This window comes from Manacus candei, unplaced genomic scaffold, assembly GCF_025592945.1.
Source record: "Manacus candei isolate 608988 ecotype Guabito, Panama unplaced genomic scaffold, ASM2559294v1 h1tg000050l, whole genome shotgun sequence".
Lineage (NCBI taxonomy): Eukaryota > Metazoa > Chordata > Aves > Passeriformes > Pipridae > Manacus > Manacus candei.
In genome coordinates this window covers 21927023-21944062 of record NW_026138098.1, presented here as the reverse complement: position 1 = coordinate 21944062, position 17040 = coordinate 21927023, and the positions used below count along the sequence as shown (strand labels likewise).

The 17040-nt window shown below is 45.8% G+C and overlaps 1 protein-coding gene across 22 annotated transcripts in view; it reads left to right on the top strand.

Moving 5' to 3' along the window:
* The first annotated feature begins 14767 nt into the window (after positions 1 to 14767).
* The window catches only part of CAMK2G (calcium/calmodulin dependent protein kinase II gamma), a 118441-nt gene continuing 116168 nt past the window's right edge, over positions 14768 to 17040 (top strand). For 4 of the 22 annotated variants that reach the window (XM_051800892.1, XM_051800898.1, XM_051800894.1 and 1 more), the window contains exons 1-2: positions 14776 to 15057; positions 16879 to 16973. In XM_051800892.1, the coding sequence (XP_051656852.1) occupies positions 14993 to 15057; positions 16879 to 16973 (160 nt within the window). In that variant the 5' untranslated portion in view covers positions 14776 to 14992. Of the gene's footprint in view, positions 15058 to 15445; positions 15511 to 16878; positions 16974 to 17040 lie in introns of those variants that run through there. The other 18 variants (XM_051800899.1, XM_051800895.1, XM_051800902.1 and 15 more) reach the window with 8 other exon arrangements.

Below are 17040 nucleotides of genomic sequence, written 5' to 3'. Positions count from 1 at the left end.
CAGCCATTCCCTCACACACCTCAGAGCCAAAGCAAGCCCTACAGTGTGGGTAGGTGCTGAATTTCATCACCTGTGCTGCCGTCTGTGCTTGGGGCTGAACTGAGGCAAAGCTTGGATTTTACATTTACAGGAATCTTGAGCTGCTGTTAGGATAGCCTAACATCCAAACCAAGGCAATTTCTACAACCTGCATAAACCCATCAATCTATTTGAAATGTTTCTGTCAGTGTAAATTTTTGAACGAGTTCGAACAGGTTCTGTCCTTCAAATCTTTGAGCAAAATTTCAGACACTCATAAGGACACAACATACAGCTCAAAAAAAAAAACTCTCCGCCCTGTCACATTTTGAACACCATACGCATAAAGACAACTGCTGTGGTGTCTGGCCGCAGCCGAGCAGCAGGCAGTGGGCAGCCCGCGGGCCAGCTCAGGCACCGGGCCGTTTGGTCCCGGTGGCGGCTGCCCGGCCGTGCCCGTGCGGTACCGGGATGCCCCGGGATAACCCCGGGATGCACCGGGATACCCCGGGATACCTCGAGATACCCCGGGATACCTCGGGATACCCCGGGATACCCCACGCCCAGCGAGCGGGGCGGCGGCACCGGCCGGGGTCGCCCTCTGGCGATCACCGCCTGTATCGTCAGGGCCGCGATCCCCCCGCCCCACCGCCGTGTTGTCCTGCTGTCTGCTGTCGGGAGTCCTGCTGTCTGCTGTCGGGAGGGCTTCGCACCCGAGTGTTTCTGTCACTCTTCCGCGTGTTTGGAATGTACTTGGTGCTGGGCTCCCCAGATTGCTCTAGTCTTTATCTCTCCCGGCTCACCTGTGCCAGGCATCCCTCTGCATCACTCCCTTCTGCGGTTCCAAGAGTGCTGCTTGTGATGTTGCTCAGCAGTGGATTTATGAAACACCAAGGCCTGTTTACAGCGAACTGTCTTGTGGGACCAGAATTTAATATTTTAAGCCTCTTAGGAAATTGTAAAGGGAATTACATTACTGCAGTTGTGTGTGTTCTGCAGAGGGGAAGTTTGGAAAAACCTTTAAAGCTCTTTCAGGCTTCAGAGGAAAAGAGTATCTCGATAAACATAAACCAAGTGAGAAAACTGTGGAAAATATTGCTCTGAAGGTGGCAGCCACTTTGATATCCTAGGATGGGTTGCCTTGGCTCTCTCAAGATCTGCAGACCACTGCTGAGGGCTGTGATCTATTTGTGCAGGCCCAGCAGACAGCCAGAGGGAGCATTCAGAACCTTGCTCGGGATCAAGAGATGTTGCCCAACTCCTTCAGGAAGTACCAGCTCAGTTCAGCCCGGCCCGTGCCAAGGCTCAGGCAGTGAGGTAGGAAGGTAGGCAGTGTTGCATGGAGGTCAGGGTTGACCACCTGGGGAGGAGTGTGTTTCTGCTGGCCCTGATGTACTTTTGGGGAGCCCAGGGTGGCAGCAGCAACCTGAGGAACTCTGGAGGACCATGTCACCCTGTTGTTGTAAGACCCACTAGCCTGAAACTCACCTAGCAAGCCTAAATCTACCTGGCTTGGTGAATTCCAGGGAACAATACGGGGACTGACTTCTTAATGGAAAGTATATGTTTGTGGCATTTAGCAGTTTCTCTTCTTTCTTTCTCTGAATCCCCTTATTATTTTATATGCAAATTTCACAGCACTTTAATTTGTTTCCTTTCTAATCTGAAGAATCCCAGTTTACTTACTCTTCTCTGTAAGGGTGGCATTTGATGTATTTAACTGTCCTTGGTGCCCTTCTTACTTGTGAATAGCAATGATGAGCTCAGAGTCCATCATTTCATACGTGAAGCTGGAATTTTCCTTTCCTCGAGCATCACTTGACATTTATCTGCAATAAATGTTAGACAGGCAAGTGAGAAGGAGCAGAAAAAAACAAGAGTGGAAAAGTGCGGGATGCTGCCTTCTGGGGGCAGTGTGTGCTTGTGAAATTACCGTAACTGGGATCAGCTGTATTTCTCAAGTGCAAACTGTGTGTGGTGACTGTTTCAAGAATTCCTCCCGTGCTGGAACTACCTCCCCATAGGATTTATGGCGATCCCCATAGGATCTCTTTACACCTCCTTTACTCATTAACGACAGGGCCATTACTTGAGTAATTAAGTAAATCCTTCCCCTTCCTGCATCTCCAGTTCCCAGAGTTTTGTCTCTTTTTACTTAAACTACCTTTGGAATATTTTTTTTTAATCAATTTTTAGGCATTTTTCCCTTATTAGCCCCCCCAGTAGAGGTTTTTTTTGGAGGGGTCCTACAGAGATACCCTTTGTGGAGGCTGGGGTTTCAGTGAAGATGCTACTGCAAGCTGTTAAAGCCAGTGGTCAGAGATGGTCCCACCTGAGTGTGACAGAAGCAAGTGGCACCCTCAGCCTGGAAAGCCCTAATTCACATTAGACTTCAGGGTGCTGAAAGGTAGGCTTTGGGGTCTTTGATTTCTTCTGTTACTATGTATATACTATATATATACGGTGTAGCATCATTATTTTCTGGAAAACACAAGAAATTAATAATTGAGATAGGTTAGGTTTTTTGTAGTGCATCCTCATGCTTAGAAATGTTTTGCAGCAGGTGCTGTCTGAGATGAACACAAAAGGAAGGAGTACCACATAGCTAGCTTAGCCTGATGTTAAATGTGCAATAATTATCAGGAAAAATTACTTAAGTGATTTATGACGGCATCACAGGGTATGCTTCCACATTTGTTCTTGTGTTTTACCCACTCCTTTTTATATATAATATTTAAAGCCTATTTTAAATAGATTCTTAGAAATTAAATGTGAAAATACGTACTTGGTTATTGTGTATAAATCAGGTATTTTCCTCAAATATATTCATGGATATTTGTCAATTCTCCTCTAAATAGTTAAAAAATACCAAGTGATAAAGATAACTTCATAAGTGCCAAAAATCTCTTTAAACCCAGCAAACTGAATCTAAATGATGTTTTTTGATTTCTCCATTGGGGTAAACGACCCAAAAAATGGACAGAGAAATTTCTTTTGGGTCTTTTCTCTAAATAGTTTTTTTGCCTTGATTAGGAGTTCTGCCTCTGATGATGTCCAGACATGACTTACTGCAACTCTCTTCTTATCTCATTGCATTGCTGTACATCACTACGTAACACTTACTGACCTGTGCAAATAAGAAGCCCATCTCCAAAGAGCTCGGTTTACCTCCAAGAAGGCACAATAACCATTCAGCAGAGGAAATTGTTTATGATAAGAAGGCAGAGTCACCTGCTTCAAGATGCTATTGCAAGGTTAGACTTTGACAAGGGAACACTGACAAATGAGCACAAAGAGAGTTTTACAGGCACAGAGGACAACAAATGCAGAGGTTGTGATGTCAAGAATAGCTCGGACAGACATACAGCTGAAGCTGATTGAAAGGAATGTAGTTTTGCCATATGAGTAATTCATAACTCCTTAAACTGGAAGTTTAAGTTAAGCTACTTAAAGCACAGAGTTAAAATGATTGTCGTGGATGTGGTTTTAATCCTCGGGCAGCCTAGAGATCTCGACAGCTGGAGTCTTTACCTGGGCGAGCTCGGTGTGTTGAGTGCGCAGCCCACCCCTGGTGCTGTCCCGCCGCACTCGCGGGCAGGCTCGGCAGCGGCTCCGCAGGGCGAGGGCGGCCGCTGCCGCCAGGTGTCTCTCGTCGATGCTTTCTGGAGGACGTCTGAGCACCTCAAGTTCCTGCCTGGTGATCAAAATTCTTCCAGCACAGCACGCAGGTCAGCCGAGGCTCTCCTCTTTTTCTACTAGCCTTTTTTGACTGCTAGGGAAAAAATTTGAAGCCATTTGGTATGGACTGTCTTTCATGGTTTTATGTACTGTGATCTCTTTTCACTGCCACCGTCTGTAAGTCTTGAGATCTTGCCATACTGATGCTTGTTCTATAAATTGCTAAATTGCATTGCAATGGCTTGCTATTTCTCCCACAGGGATCTCTTTTTTCTTATGAGTCAGTAGTAGCTGTAGTGCTCCAATAGTCACTGAAACTATGACTCTTCCTCGCCTTTCACTCAGATGTCCCACATCTGTTTCCACTGTAGGCAGCTTACATATTTTTCCCTGCTGCTTCTTAAATATCTACTGTTAGAAAATTTCCAAAAAACAATACATATGGAGTAAGTACTCAGCAGTGCTTCTCTTCCCTTTCAGTTGCACTGGGTGGACTTGCATGAGGATGGGTCCCCACAAGCATCATTGCCAAAGGGCATGCACGCTTCCAAGGTGGTGTTGAAAGCCACAGACAAGTCCTGAATGTCACTTGTTCTCTGTTCCTGTTCCTAAAACAGTTTCAGAAGCAAAATAGTCCCAGGAGCAACACACACAGACAGGGTGGCACACAAGCCCAGCACGTGCCGCATGCTGTTGACTGTCAGCCTGTGCTGGCGTTTACAGAAGTTATGCTGGAAACTTGAATTGTGAATGTTGGTGTTGCTGAACCTTGTGTTTGTTCCAGCCTAAGGTCAGAGCAACCACGTGTTGTGTGTTTGAGAAAAGCATTATGCTAAGGTGGGGCAAAGGTAGACTTGAAGCAAGCAGAAAACACTGCTGGTATGTATCCTTTTCACTTAATAGAACATCTACTATAGTTCTGGCTATACACTTTATAATTAACAAAGTTTTACCTTGAGGAAGGTGTTGCAAACACAGGAGGCTAGACTCTAGTCTCTGACATTCAGGTAATTTCTGTGAGGTTCAGCCTGTTAGCAGGTGGACAGAGAAAGTACAAACAAATTTAATGCACAAAGTGTGCATGGTGTCCATAATGAGGCTGCATCTCTACATCAGCTGTATGGTAACCATACCTCAAAACTGCATCCATCACAATGTTTCTTATACAGAAAAGAATTGGTGATCTAGGCAGTCACCTTTGTGATATCAGTCTTGGTAAACATGCTTTAGAAATGATAAACTGTTTCAGTTACCAAAAATGCATAACATCCCAAGGGAACAAGAGGATTAGACCCTCTAGACAAAAGGATAAAGGCATACATTTAAATAAATTGGCAATATTTAGGTTTAGAGAGCATCTAAGTTGTTGACAGAAAAATATGGGCATGATACGAAGCTATTCTCAAAGCAAGAGAAATAGAATGATATGGGAGTTTCAGATATTTTGTGTGTGCCTGTAAAACTTCTGTTTCTCTCAAAAAATGGTATTTCTAGTGACATGCAATACAACTAAGTTTTTAAGTCCTCCGTTCCCACTTGCCAAAGGGCTAGGAATAGGATTTTCAGGTTCTCAATTGGCATAATTCATTTCTGAAATGAACTATCCCAGCTCCTGGGCCAATATCATCCCAGCTGTGGGCTTGGGGTCCATCCAGTGGAGTCAGGGGCAGTCCAGATTGTCCTCACACCTACCTTTGTGCCTGTCTAGGAATGGAGACAGATGCCAAAGCTGAGACAGATGTTGACTGTGGATTTTAGTTATAGGCAGCAGGTGTGATTTCCACAGGGAGCTTGCTCTTCCCTTAAGAATGACAGACAAATGTTACAGCTGCATGGGATCAACGAGTGCACGTCCTCTTCCAGACTCACTCAAAAGCAAAAGCTAAATGGAGTTTGGCTCTTAATTCTATTGACAGCATTTATTTTCTCATGTAAAATGACAGGTCACTTTCTCTGACACACCCACTAGATTATCCTGCTTTGCTGTAGGGAGCTTACTTTAGGTCAGTTCCTCCCAGTTGTCTCCGGATCCTTGGCCTTCACACATAATTTTTTTTTTGTGGCTTGGAATATATATGTAAAAATGCCTTTCATCTTTGCTTGCACAGTTTATGGTACCTCTCTGCTTTTGTTCCCATTTATGGGACTGTAGTACATACACACACCTGGCCTATGCACCATGCAGTTGCATGTACACGTGCACACCCTCAGCATGAGTCACCTTATCCACAGTTCTGTGACCAGAAAGGCAGTTCTGCTTCATGTGTTCGCACGCACTTCTGTGATTTGCAAGTATTCAAGAAACAAACAGCTGCGAGCTAGCATCTTATTCTGCTGCTGTGATGTATGTTTTTCACTGGTACTTTCAAATGTAACACAAGGTCATTAAACATGGAAATAATACCCTCATCTGCAGTATAGAAATTCCTTTAGATACTTGAGGCTTCTGAATGTGCAAATATTTGTGTTTCTGCACAGTCAGGTGTGTTTGCCTCCTGCCCTTCAAAGGCAGGAAGTCTGTGTCACTGCAGACTCACAGTGCTGGATTCTTAATGGGGATCCCAACCCAAACTGACAGATGTTGGGTGTAATTCTTTTAACCTGTCAAGAGCCATCTTTTTTTCTTTTGCATTTTATTTTTATTAACAAGATACAAGGAACAAAGTACACTCAGATGGAAGCATAGAAAGCAGTAATATTCACAGCCACTCCACAGAAAAGAGTTGCAGGAACATAAAAAATGTTTAGTGAGTTTTTAATTGTGAATAGCACTCCATGCTGAGGTATAATTTTGGGGAGATATCTGGTGAGAGCTGCACATTTAATTCAGAGTGGCACTGCATTATCTTCACCCAAAATCAAGATCAACAGGAAAGCATTTGTATCTGTTCATGTTGGAGGAGTGACCTGAATTCTGCCCTTCCATAGCAGCTGCACTGTCATGAGGTCATGAGAGAGTCACTATCCCACTCTCTGCCTCATTTCTCTCATTGTAAAACATGATTTACTTCACTTATTCCCACAGGTTTTGTGGCTGTAATGGGGAGTGTAAATCATTTTACTATTGCTGTGGCTGGGAAATCAGGCCTATCTTTCTCACTGTGTGTTCTCTGTGCATCACACACAGGCGGAACTGAAACCTGGAGAAGCTGAAGAGTCCAGCTACTGGGTGGAGTTTTTTGCTGTGGTTCCCAAATACCTTCTTGCTGCTCTTGTTGGCTCAGGCTGTGTTTGTAAACACTCACAGTCCCTCTCCTTTGGATTGTTCCTTGGAGCCAGATTTTCTTTTGATGTGAAACAGGATGTGTGTGTTAATTAATTTATTTTACTCGGGGTAGGAAATTGCTGCCAATGTTCTTTGAAGAGTCCTGTAAGCCATCTCTCCCCTTGCGTAAACATTCAGGCAATTTTGGTTAAAATGTTTATTTTTTTTAACAATGCATAAATGTTAATCTGGCTGTTTTACAGTGGAGAGGTTTTACAGGCTCCTTTAAAAATGTCAAGGTCATCTTTGAAGAGTTACTGTTTAAACTGAGGAGGCGAAACACCGGACAAGAGGATTCAGGGATGAAAAAATGAAAACCAGTATTTTCTGCTAACAGGTGTTATTTGAGAGTTCAGTGCTGGTGAAAGTGATGGTGAAATGCTCTGGAGACTGCTTCTGCATCTACTCCTTTGTACTTGTATTTTGGACAATGTTAGTGAAAATACACCCTTCCTGCCTTAGTCCTAAATTTGAAAGGACTTCTGCCTGGTGATGACAGGAAAGCGCAGGCTCTGTAAACGTTGACTTCCTGAGACTGCCAGGAGGGGCCATTCGTGCCAATTATGGCAGTGACGTTTGTGCTGTGGAAGTACACTGCTTCATGATTTATAAAGGACCAGGAGGCCTTCATGATTAAATGTTGCTTGGGAGGTCTCCGAGATTTGGAGTAATCTCTCCGGAGAAAAAGGACTGAGAATCCCGGTGCTGGATAATTCTGTCATTTTGCATATTACAATAAAGCACCCTCACGTGGGCAAGGACCAGAGAGTGCTCCTTGTCAAAACCAAAAACTTTCAAACTGCAAGTTTGAAAACATAATCAAGCTATATGTAATGCTATTAAGTTATATTTAAGTTGGGTTTTTTAAAAAAACATTCTCTTCTTAGTTTGATGTTTAATTGGTAGGGTGCTATGATTTGAGAGACAATGCAGTTAAAACTGATCACATGCTACCAGACATGCACAGTATTTTACCAAACAAGACCAGACAGATGCCTTGTTCTGAAGAAACTGCAGTATGAGACTGATCCTTCAAGATACTATATGACAGCAGATTCCCCAAGGAAATGACTTCGTCTCCTTGTAATCTCAAGTGTCTGCATACACTTCAGTGCAGGTTTGGTGTCTAGCACTCTTATTCTGGGACAATAATCCTCAGCCATTTAAATCAAAGCCTAACAGAGCACTCAAAGGAAAAAGTTTAGTATCTCCCCAAGGACTGTGCCTTAAATTCAACTGAGATGACAAGAGGAAAGAATGGAAGATGTAGAGTGTGAGATACATAAATTTATCTTAATTTGAGTTGAATTCAAACAGAGCTAGTAATGGCTAAATATTGTGATGATTTTGGTGGTAAGAGTTAAACTGGAGATTTTCCCAGGGATCTCTTCTCCATTTTAAAAAGCAAAGAAACAACATTTTTTATAGCCGGCACTAAATGGAAATCTTTTCTTTCAGCAGTAGCAATAGATCACAATGACTAATCCACAGAAACCAAACTGCTCATTTCTCCTTCCTCACTCCTCCTGAGTGACCCACAGCAATGAGGGGGTTACTTGTTCATATTCTTCTCAACACTCCGAAAAACAGCATTCAGCTCATGAGGACCATCCATCCATCATCTTTTTTTGCAGTATTAGCCTTTCCTTTGACAGAGACCTTATTTAAAAAAGAGGAAGACGCCATTCCAGGATGTGGCATTAGTTTTCATTATTCATTCAGTAATCAATACCATTTGGCATGGCATATGTATAATTCCACACAATATTTTAAGTTGGTGGAGATATCTGGGATATAGGGAGAAATCTGTGTTCATCCTTTACGTAACAGTCATTGAGTCATGCCATCTAGTTTAAACAAACAGTGTGAATCTTAAAATAGCCCCTGAACATTCCACTGCGATGGCCATATTCAAATGAATGTTCAAGATGTTTCCCCACTATCGTATACCCACACAGTAACCCTTCAGTGACAGCAGAGCTGTCTGGAGCCACTGTTGAGCTACACTGGGCACTGGGCACACAGATCTGTTCACTTGCTCTAGTAGGTAGGAGATCTGCTTCTCTGTTGTCCACCCACCAAGGGAGGCAATAGAAATGAAACATTTTGAGGCTAAGCTTACCTGAGGGTGATTTTAACATACCAGTTATTGTTACTGGATAATTATAAAAGGAACTCATGGAACATGACCTTGTTGCCATATAAGTGGTGGGAAATCCTGCTCTTCACCTCACCTGATTAACAATTGACATTGACCAGTTTCAAGAAGATAGAAGTGAAAACATGTAATTTTTTAATGCAATATTATTAATATGGCTACAGATACAGAACTAGAGGAAATTCTTCTTATTGCTCACAGTATTTGTCTGACTTCCATAATCCTCACTGGTGTTTTCTATAGGATCTTATGGACACATTTCAAAGGATAGTTTAGATGTGATAAAAGCATAACTATGTTGTAAAACTGATCAGTTAAGAGAGTAGCTAGCAGACATTGCAGCTCAGCATTCAGAAATTGTTTGGAGATATCTTTCTAGCAAAGAAACCTTCCAAGAGGAATCTGGAAAGGCTACTCTTCTGGAGCTCACTCAGTTTCTAACCTAGAGCTCAGGCTAGTATTGGAGGGACTTGGATTTTCATGAGATGAGAAACATAAAACCATGCTGCTGCAGCCCCTTCTGAATGGCTCTGTGGGTGAAGGACTCAGCTCTTCAGGACTATCCACGTGTCATCTTCCCCCAGGCTTTGCCTATATCATATGTAGCTGTGCAGGAATCCAGAACAGCCTGTGAAATCAGTCAATAAACCTGGTATTGATCCCTCATTAAGATAAGGGTCTAGAGAAAAGATTGTGTGGAGTGAGCTGATGGCAGTTAAATGGGCTGAATGTGTCCCAAATGCTTCCCTTTCCTAGCTGGGGACCTAACCCGTTCTGCTGAAATCCAAAGTCGCAAGCACTTCAAGCTGAGAGGAAAATACCTCATGTCTAGGTGGCTTGGAAAAATCCCAGGGAAAGGCATGTGTCCCCATGAATCACTAGGGGAGCTGGGGAACCAGGCAGGCCAGCAGGTACACAGAGCCCCCCCAGAGGCACCCAGGCAGACCTCGCCAGACCACAGCTGCCCCCTGCTTTGGCTGAACTCCCCTGGGGGCAGAGACCCATAGCTCTGAAGAGCAGAGATGTATAGAACAGGGCTGGCCACTTGGACATAGTACCTACTGACCCTGTCTCATAACAGCAGAAAGCACTCAGAGACATTAAAATAGAACAAATTTGCAATGAGATCAGGTTATATGTTTTATGAGCCATATAATTAACATGCGACACTCAGTGCCATGGGATATTATTGACTTAAATAGCTTAGTAAGTATCAAAAAGGATTAGGCATTGACATGAAACAGAATAGCATGTGCACTGACACAAGCTAGGATCAAAATTACAGGGGCCACCAATCCTTGTGCTTCGGGGCATGTTTTGATCATCAGCTTGGGGTCAGGAGGAAAGCCACTTTCTAATCAAGTAGCACAATATGCATGTGGATCACAGTTATACGGATCCCTTTATTGGCCTGTTTTGATACCTTTCCCTTTTTCTTCTGTCTTCCTTTCATCCTGTCCTCTTCCCCCTCCCTCACATTTATCATTTGGAATAGGTCACTACTGAAGACAAGACACTAAACTAGATGGATGGCTGAATAGTCCCTACTAATAGGGTAATTTAATATTTGCTTCTCTCCAGAACTCTATCGTTTATTTCGAATATAAATTTTATATTCATTCACTAAAAAGTTCCTCCATTACGAACCTTCTTTCTATGCACATTACTTTTTATTTTTATCAGCCTCACTTACAAATCCTCAGAGTTAGCAAATGCATGCCAGTTTGGGAGAAAGAAGAGAACAACCAGGCACATTAAAGGAAACTGATTTTCTTGGTAGATACTCAACAATGGTGCTTAAGTAAAAAAAATTTTGAGAGATCCTGTAGAGCCAACATGAATAGTCACCTATGAGAATAAGGGGGTCTTCTTCTGTGTACATGACAATGAGTCTATGGACAGTCATGAAAAAATGATGCTTGATTGAGTAGATGCTTTCTTTGTAGAGTCAGAAGCAAAATAATAGTTAAGAATTTCAAAACTTTTCTTCACCTGCCAAAAAGTTCCTGATTTTAAGATGATGCAATATTTCACACAATTTTAGATGTTTGGATGTTTTGTTTTGCATTTTAATTTGCTACTGTACTGAAGTAGTGCCAGGAAGCCCCACATAATAGCAGGGCAGGTTGAACTTTATGCCCTGTAAAGCCCTTGTGAGAGATAAGACCTACCAGGAGTTACTCATACTAAAGAGACAGGCTGGAGAGCAGAGGCATAGAGATGAAAATTTACTGATTCTTTGTGGGACCCCAAGTTAACAGCAGAAACCCAAACATTATCTATTTTAAAAATATGCCTACTCATTTTCTTTACTGCTTACTTCTTTTTTGCTTCTTGTCCTCACCCTCCCAGGCTGATTTCTAACTCCACCAATTCTTACCCTTCCAAAGTCCTTTATTTTTGCTAACACACTCTCTTCATATCTGGCACTAGCCAGCACTACTCCACTCAGCACACTGATACATGCTGCCCTTGGGCTTATTCAACCTTTTTGGAAAAATGATATAATGCATCTTCTCCAGCACTCTTCCCATTTTCCACAGTGGGTCAAATTCCAGGTAGTTTCTGTGAACTAATTTTGTAGTTCTTTGCTCTGCTTCCCTAAATACTGACACTTTTGTGTTACTGCCTTCCCACAGACATTCTTCAACATACCAAAGCTGACCTTAGGCTCCATGGACAGATGGGGCCTGATCTGAAGTCCATTAACATCAGAGGAAATGTCCATTTATGCCCATAGGCTTTGCATTAAATCCCTTGCATTTTACTTACTTTCTTTAGTGCCTCTTATTCAGCTCCAGTTATTAAAATCAGATTAATACCTCATAGATCCCTGACAGTTCAGAGTACTGTATAAGCCAAACTGTGCTACTTCAAAAGATAGAGACCAAAACTGCTACTCTGCTGATGTGAACTCTGCAGCTGGCTAATACTAAAAGCAAGGCATTGTTTCCAGACTTAAATCCTGCACAACTGAGGTTAGAATCTCACTTACTGTTCATTTGCTGAATCTCACATTACTAGTGCATAGGCTGTCAAAACCATTTCTTACTGTTCAGATATTGTCTGGTCCCTACAACATTATTCTGACCAGGCAGCCTTCAGATTCACCTCTGTTTGCAGTTTTACTCTCAGTACAAGTAGGCTGCTATGTCAGCCAGAACATCAATATTTCTTTCTGTTGACACAATACTCTTATCCATATTGCCACCCCTCCTCCTGCTTCACTTTGTCTACATTCCTTTTGAAAACTCTACTCCCATAATTTAGTCTCCCACTCAGTACTTGGTTTAATCAAGTCTGTCACTCAATTTATATCCCACTTCTCGCTTGACTCAAGTTTCTCGGTTAGCAATCTGTTTCTGTAGCACTTGCTATGCATAACACATGGTTAGCTTTTCTTTACACACTTGCCCCTCTGTTCCCTTTCTGATTTCCAGACCTCACTTCTCCTTGTAACACTTGAAGATGAGAAACTTCCTCTTCTGTCTCTCTCTTTCTACGTTCCTCATGTATTTTTGTAAGACCACTGCAACCAGAACTTCTTAAATACTATGAGGTCCTCTGTGCAGGGCACAGAACAACTCCTTGAGTCCAGTTAAAACAGTTTTCAACTGCAGAATCTCTCAGTTTAATACACAGCTTTGGGTAAACCTCTCCTGTTTCTGTATTTCTTTGTCATGGCTCATACCACTTTCATCTGCACAAAAGTCAGATTCTCTCCCTCTGACTGCTCATTAAGCATAGCATGCTAAAATTTGGTTTTAAACATCCACTCAGTTTTTGCGTTGTGGAATGAAGTCCTGTTCCAGTTGCTCTGCACATTTTAATATTGGGGACTGGGTTGCATGTATCCTGATGACATTGCCTAGCGCAACCACAGCACAAATTTAACAGATCACCTTTCCTGCACAAAGGACATCTAATGTCATTTCAGATGGTGGAAGTGCACTGCAGGTTGTGTATCAGATATATTGTTCACCTTTGCATATATAATTTTCCACTTCAGTTTCTTGTTATCAGCTGATGCCTCTGGTAAGGACCATGGGTTGTCAACTGCTTTACTCCTTGGCTGCAACTGTTCTGTTAAAGAAATGGGGGGACCACAAAATGAGGCTGTTGGACCACAGTTAGCTTGGTAGGAGGCTGATCGAGTGGTACCTGTTGGATAGATCATTTGTTGGTTCTCTGAATTATTCTGCTGTGTCAGCAGGTTTCCAGGTTTAAATGCTGGCATGGTGTAAGACACAGAATGCTGTTGTTTCATAATCACCTTCTAGAGGTATTGCTTTGTTGTAATGCTACTGTTATGTTGTCCTACTTTTGCTATCTACTTTCTGCATAGGCTCAGGGAATTTTTGTCCACTGCATCACTTCGGTGTAGACTTTGCAGCACTGGGCTGGCTGCACTTAACCTGGAGACAGGGAGTGGGGGGGATATGCAGGTGGCTGCTGTCACTGCTTTTCATATGATTGAATAACATGTCGATTTCATAGTCCAGACACAGTGCAGGAATATATGGCACTCATACAGTACTCTTAATTTTCAGATCAGTTTAATGCTACTCCTGGCTTATGGTACACTCATCTGTCTCTCCGAATGTTCTTAACACAGCTTTCACTCCCAGTCACGCAGGAGAGGCCAGTGCAGCCCTTCTCTCTCTGGCTGGATCAGTGACTGCCCTATATAAATCTGCATATTAAGCAGATTTGGCAATTGTTCAGACAGAGACAGACTCACTTAAGTAAAAGGTGAAAACAAACTTGTTTATAAAGGCACTGCAGCAGCACTCTCAGATGGTATGCTAGTAGAGACGGCACAGAGGCCGGTTTGTTTTCTTTTGTAGTTGGAGACTGATGATTTCTGTTTGTCTTCTGCGTCCAAGTCTCATCACCATAAACCACGCGCGTGTGCGAATGCCGGGTCTCACTCTATTAACAGCTGAAAGACACTTCGCGTGTTACCGCTTTACCTCTGCACCAGATGGTTCATTTCCTCGGGGACTCCCACACGCGCCCCCAAGGTCGGGCAGACCGACAGCGCTCGGGAGCGCCGGGCCCAACTTTGAGGTGGATTCGGAGAAGGGCTTGAGGCCCCGCTTGCGGACCGGGTCCCCTGCGCTTGGCGCCGGGCTCGGACTGCGGCCGGGAGCTGCCGCTGCTCCCTCTGCGCTCACGGAGCGGCCGGGGCGAGCCGGGCGGCTGCTCCCTGCGGGCCGCGGCTCGCAGGGGCCGGGTGGCCCGGTGCTCGCCCCGCTGACGTGCGCCCGGGGGAGGGCGGCGGCGGCGGCAGCGGCAGCAGCTCCCGCTTCGCTTCCCTCCTCTCCTGCTGCACACAGGAAGCTTATCCGGCCGCGGCTTGCGCGGGGGGAATTAAGAGAAATACCCGCCGTGCCCCCGGCCGGGGTCTGCTCCCGGCCGCCCGCGGAGCGCCGGGGAGGGGGCGCGCCCGCCGCATTCCGCCCGCCCTTGGCGCGGGGCGGGTCGCTCACTGCAGTGCCCGCGCCGGGGCCGCGGGCGGGGGGAGCGGCCGCGCCCCGGCTGCAGCCCCCGGCGGGCGGCGGCGCTGCGGGCGCCCCGGGAGCGCCCCCGGCGGCCACACCCCGCGGCGGGCCGGGGCCGGCGGAGGGAGGGGGCCGGCGCGGGGTGTCTCCGAGCCAGTTCTCGCGGTGCTGGCCAGGCTCAGCCTCCTTCCCCTCCCCGGCGAGCGGTGACTGTGCACGGCGGAGCGGGGAGCGCCGAGCCGGGCGCGGGGGGAGCCCGCGCCGCCCCGCCAAGCCAGGAGGAAAGGCCGCCGAGCAGCGCGCCCGCCCGGCCCGTCCCCGCCGCCCTGCCCCATGCCCCAGCGGCGCTGAACCTCCCGCAGCGCGAACATGGCCACCACGGCAACGTGCACCCGCTTCACCGACGAGTACCAGCTCTACGAGGAGCTTGGCAAGTACGGAGCCCGCTGCGCGCCCCGCGCCGCGCCCTGCCGCCCGCCCCGGCCCCGGGACCCGCCGGCGCTGCCGGGAGCCCTGTACCGGCCACCCGGCTCTCCCGGGAGCCGGAGGAGGATTAGCTGTCGCGCTTGTAATCCTGCTCTCCAACCCCCCGTCCACCCCAGCGGCACCGCCGCCGGAGAGAAAGGTGTTCCTGCCCCCCTGGGTCGCCCCGCCGCAGCGGGTGTCCCCGCAGCCTGCCTCGGGCTGCGCGCTCCTGTTGCACCCCGAGATTTCCTCTCTTCCCTCCTTGCCTTCCTCAGGACCTGGCTGCCCCATTCTCCTACCCGAACCGTCTCCCAGCTACACGTTGCCGTTTCTTGCAACTGTTTCTGCGCTGGGACGCGACACTGTTAAAGCCACTCCGCGATGCTTCAGTCCCCACTTCCTTGTCCCTGTGAAAGGACCAGGTGCCGCTGCACCGCGCTTCTCCCTCCTTCCCTCTCTCCGCACTTGTCTCCGCATTGGCAGACCTGCAGCTGCACCCTAGGACAGGGCTTTGCAGGGGAGCCCCATTGGGCAGGAAAGCAGCGTAGCAAGGGCCAGGGTAGGATTATGGGGACAGTGCTTTCGTGGGTGCTGCTGCTCTCTCCCTCCCTTCCTGCACCAACTGCCTGGCTCTGCTGCATCTCTTCTCTCCAGCCCGGTGTCCCCGTCCCTCCCAACACTGCTGCAGCTGTGTGTCACCAAGCCCGGGCCCCGGTGCTGGTGCTCACCTTGATGCTTATTGGTTTGTAGGTAGAGGTTGAGGAAGGGGATAAAAAGGCAGGACTCTGCAGTATTGGGAGGATTCAAGCTATTTTAGGCTCCCTGTCATGCTAACTATATGTGGGGCCCTTGTGCAGTTCTGTCCCCCTTTCTTATACTTTAAATGTGTACATTTGTCCCTAGACATGGGTTTGCAGTCCTGATCTGAAGGACTTGAAATTTTCTGCTAGTTTTCTCATATTTTTCCTTTTCCCCTTCTCAGGTCTTTTCTGTAGAGGCAGTTGTTATTCTTTTCCCACCCTGTTTTGTTGCTGTTTTTAAAAAATAAGGTGCTGCTTTCAAGTGCTCACTGTATAGTTCTGTAGTCCTGTAGAATTTGAGTCCCTGTCCTTTCACCTTGGTCTCTATTGTATTCTCTCCTTTTTCCTCACAGAAATCCTTCTTCCCTCTCTCTCAGACCCCTTCTCCAAGAGGAATTCTCTTTGGAATAGTCGTAATAATATCAATAGTTTCAGCTTGAGAAAATGTACGAAGCCTCATAGCTTCCTACTCACTTCATTAATAGGTACAGACTTATCCCCATTTTGCAGGTGGTTTGAGGGATATAAAAGAATTAATAACTTCTGCAAAGTGTTGCAGCGATTTTGTGACCGAGCTGGCACTTGAACATGAGAGAAATGAGCCCTGGCTTTGTGATGTAACTGCTAAGGAGACGAACTTATCGGCCAGTGTTCACAGCACTGTTCTGGGCTGTTCGTCTCTCATTTATAAATCCTTTCATGTCCTGTTTCTGTGCCTGTATGGTCTTTTTCTCCCTGCACAGTGTGCTCTTCTTACTACACTGTCTCTTAGGGGGCTTCAGGGGTCTTCAGGAGGCTTGAGTACCATCTGGACCAAGTTTATTGCTGATCAGATAGCATGCACTGTTCATCAGATTCTCATGTGTTGTTTCTCTCTTCTGTATGTCTTCTGCCCTGTCCTTAATCTGGTCCACTCTGGGGACAGGAATTGTTGCTGCTATATTCACATTTTCAGTTTCATAGCACCTACCTTCTTTATTTTCCTTCCAGGGGAGCCTTCTCTGTGGTCCGCAGATGTGTAAAGAAAAATTCTTCACAGGAATATGCTGCAAAAATCATCAATACCAAAAAGCTGTCAGCGAGAGGTTAGTGTCTCAATCTACCTTTCTTCCCTATATTAACAGAAAATACTTCTGTGGAGTTGAGGCTGTA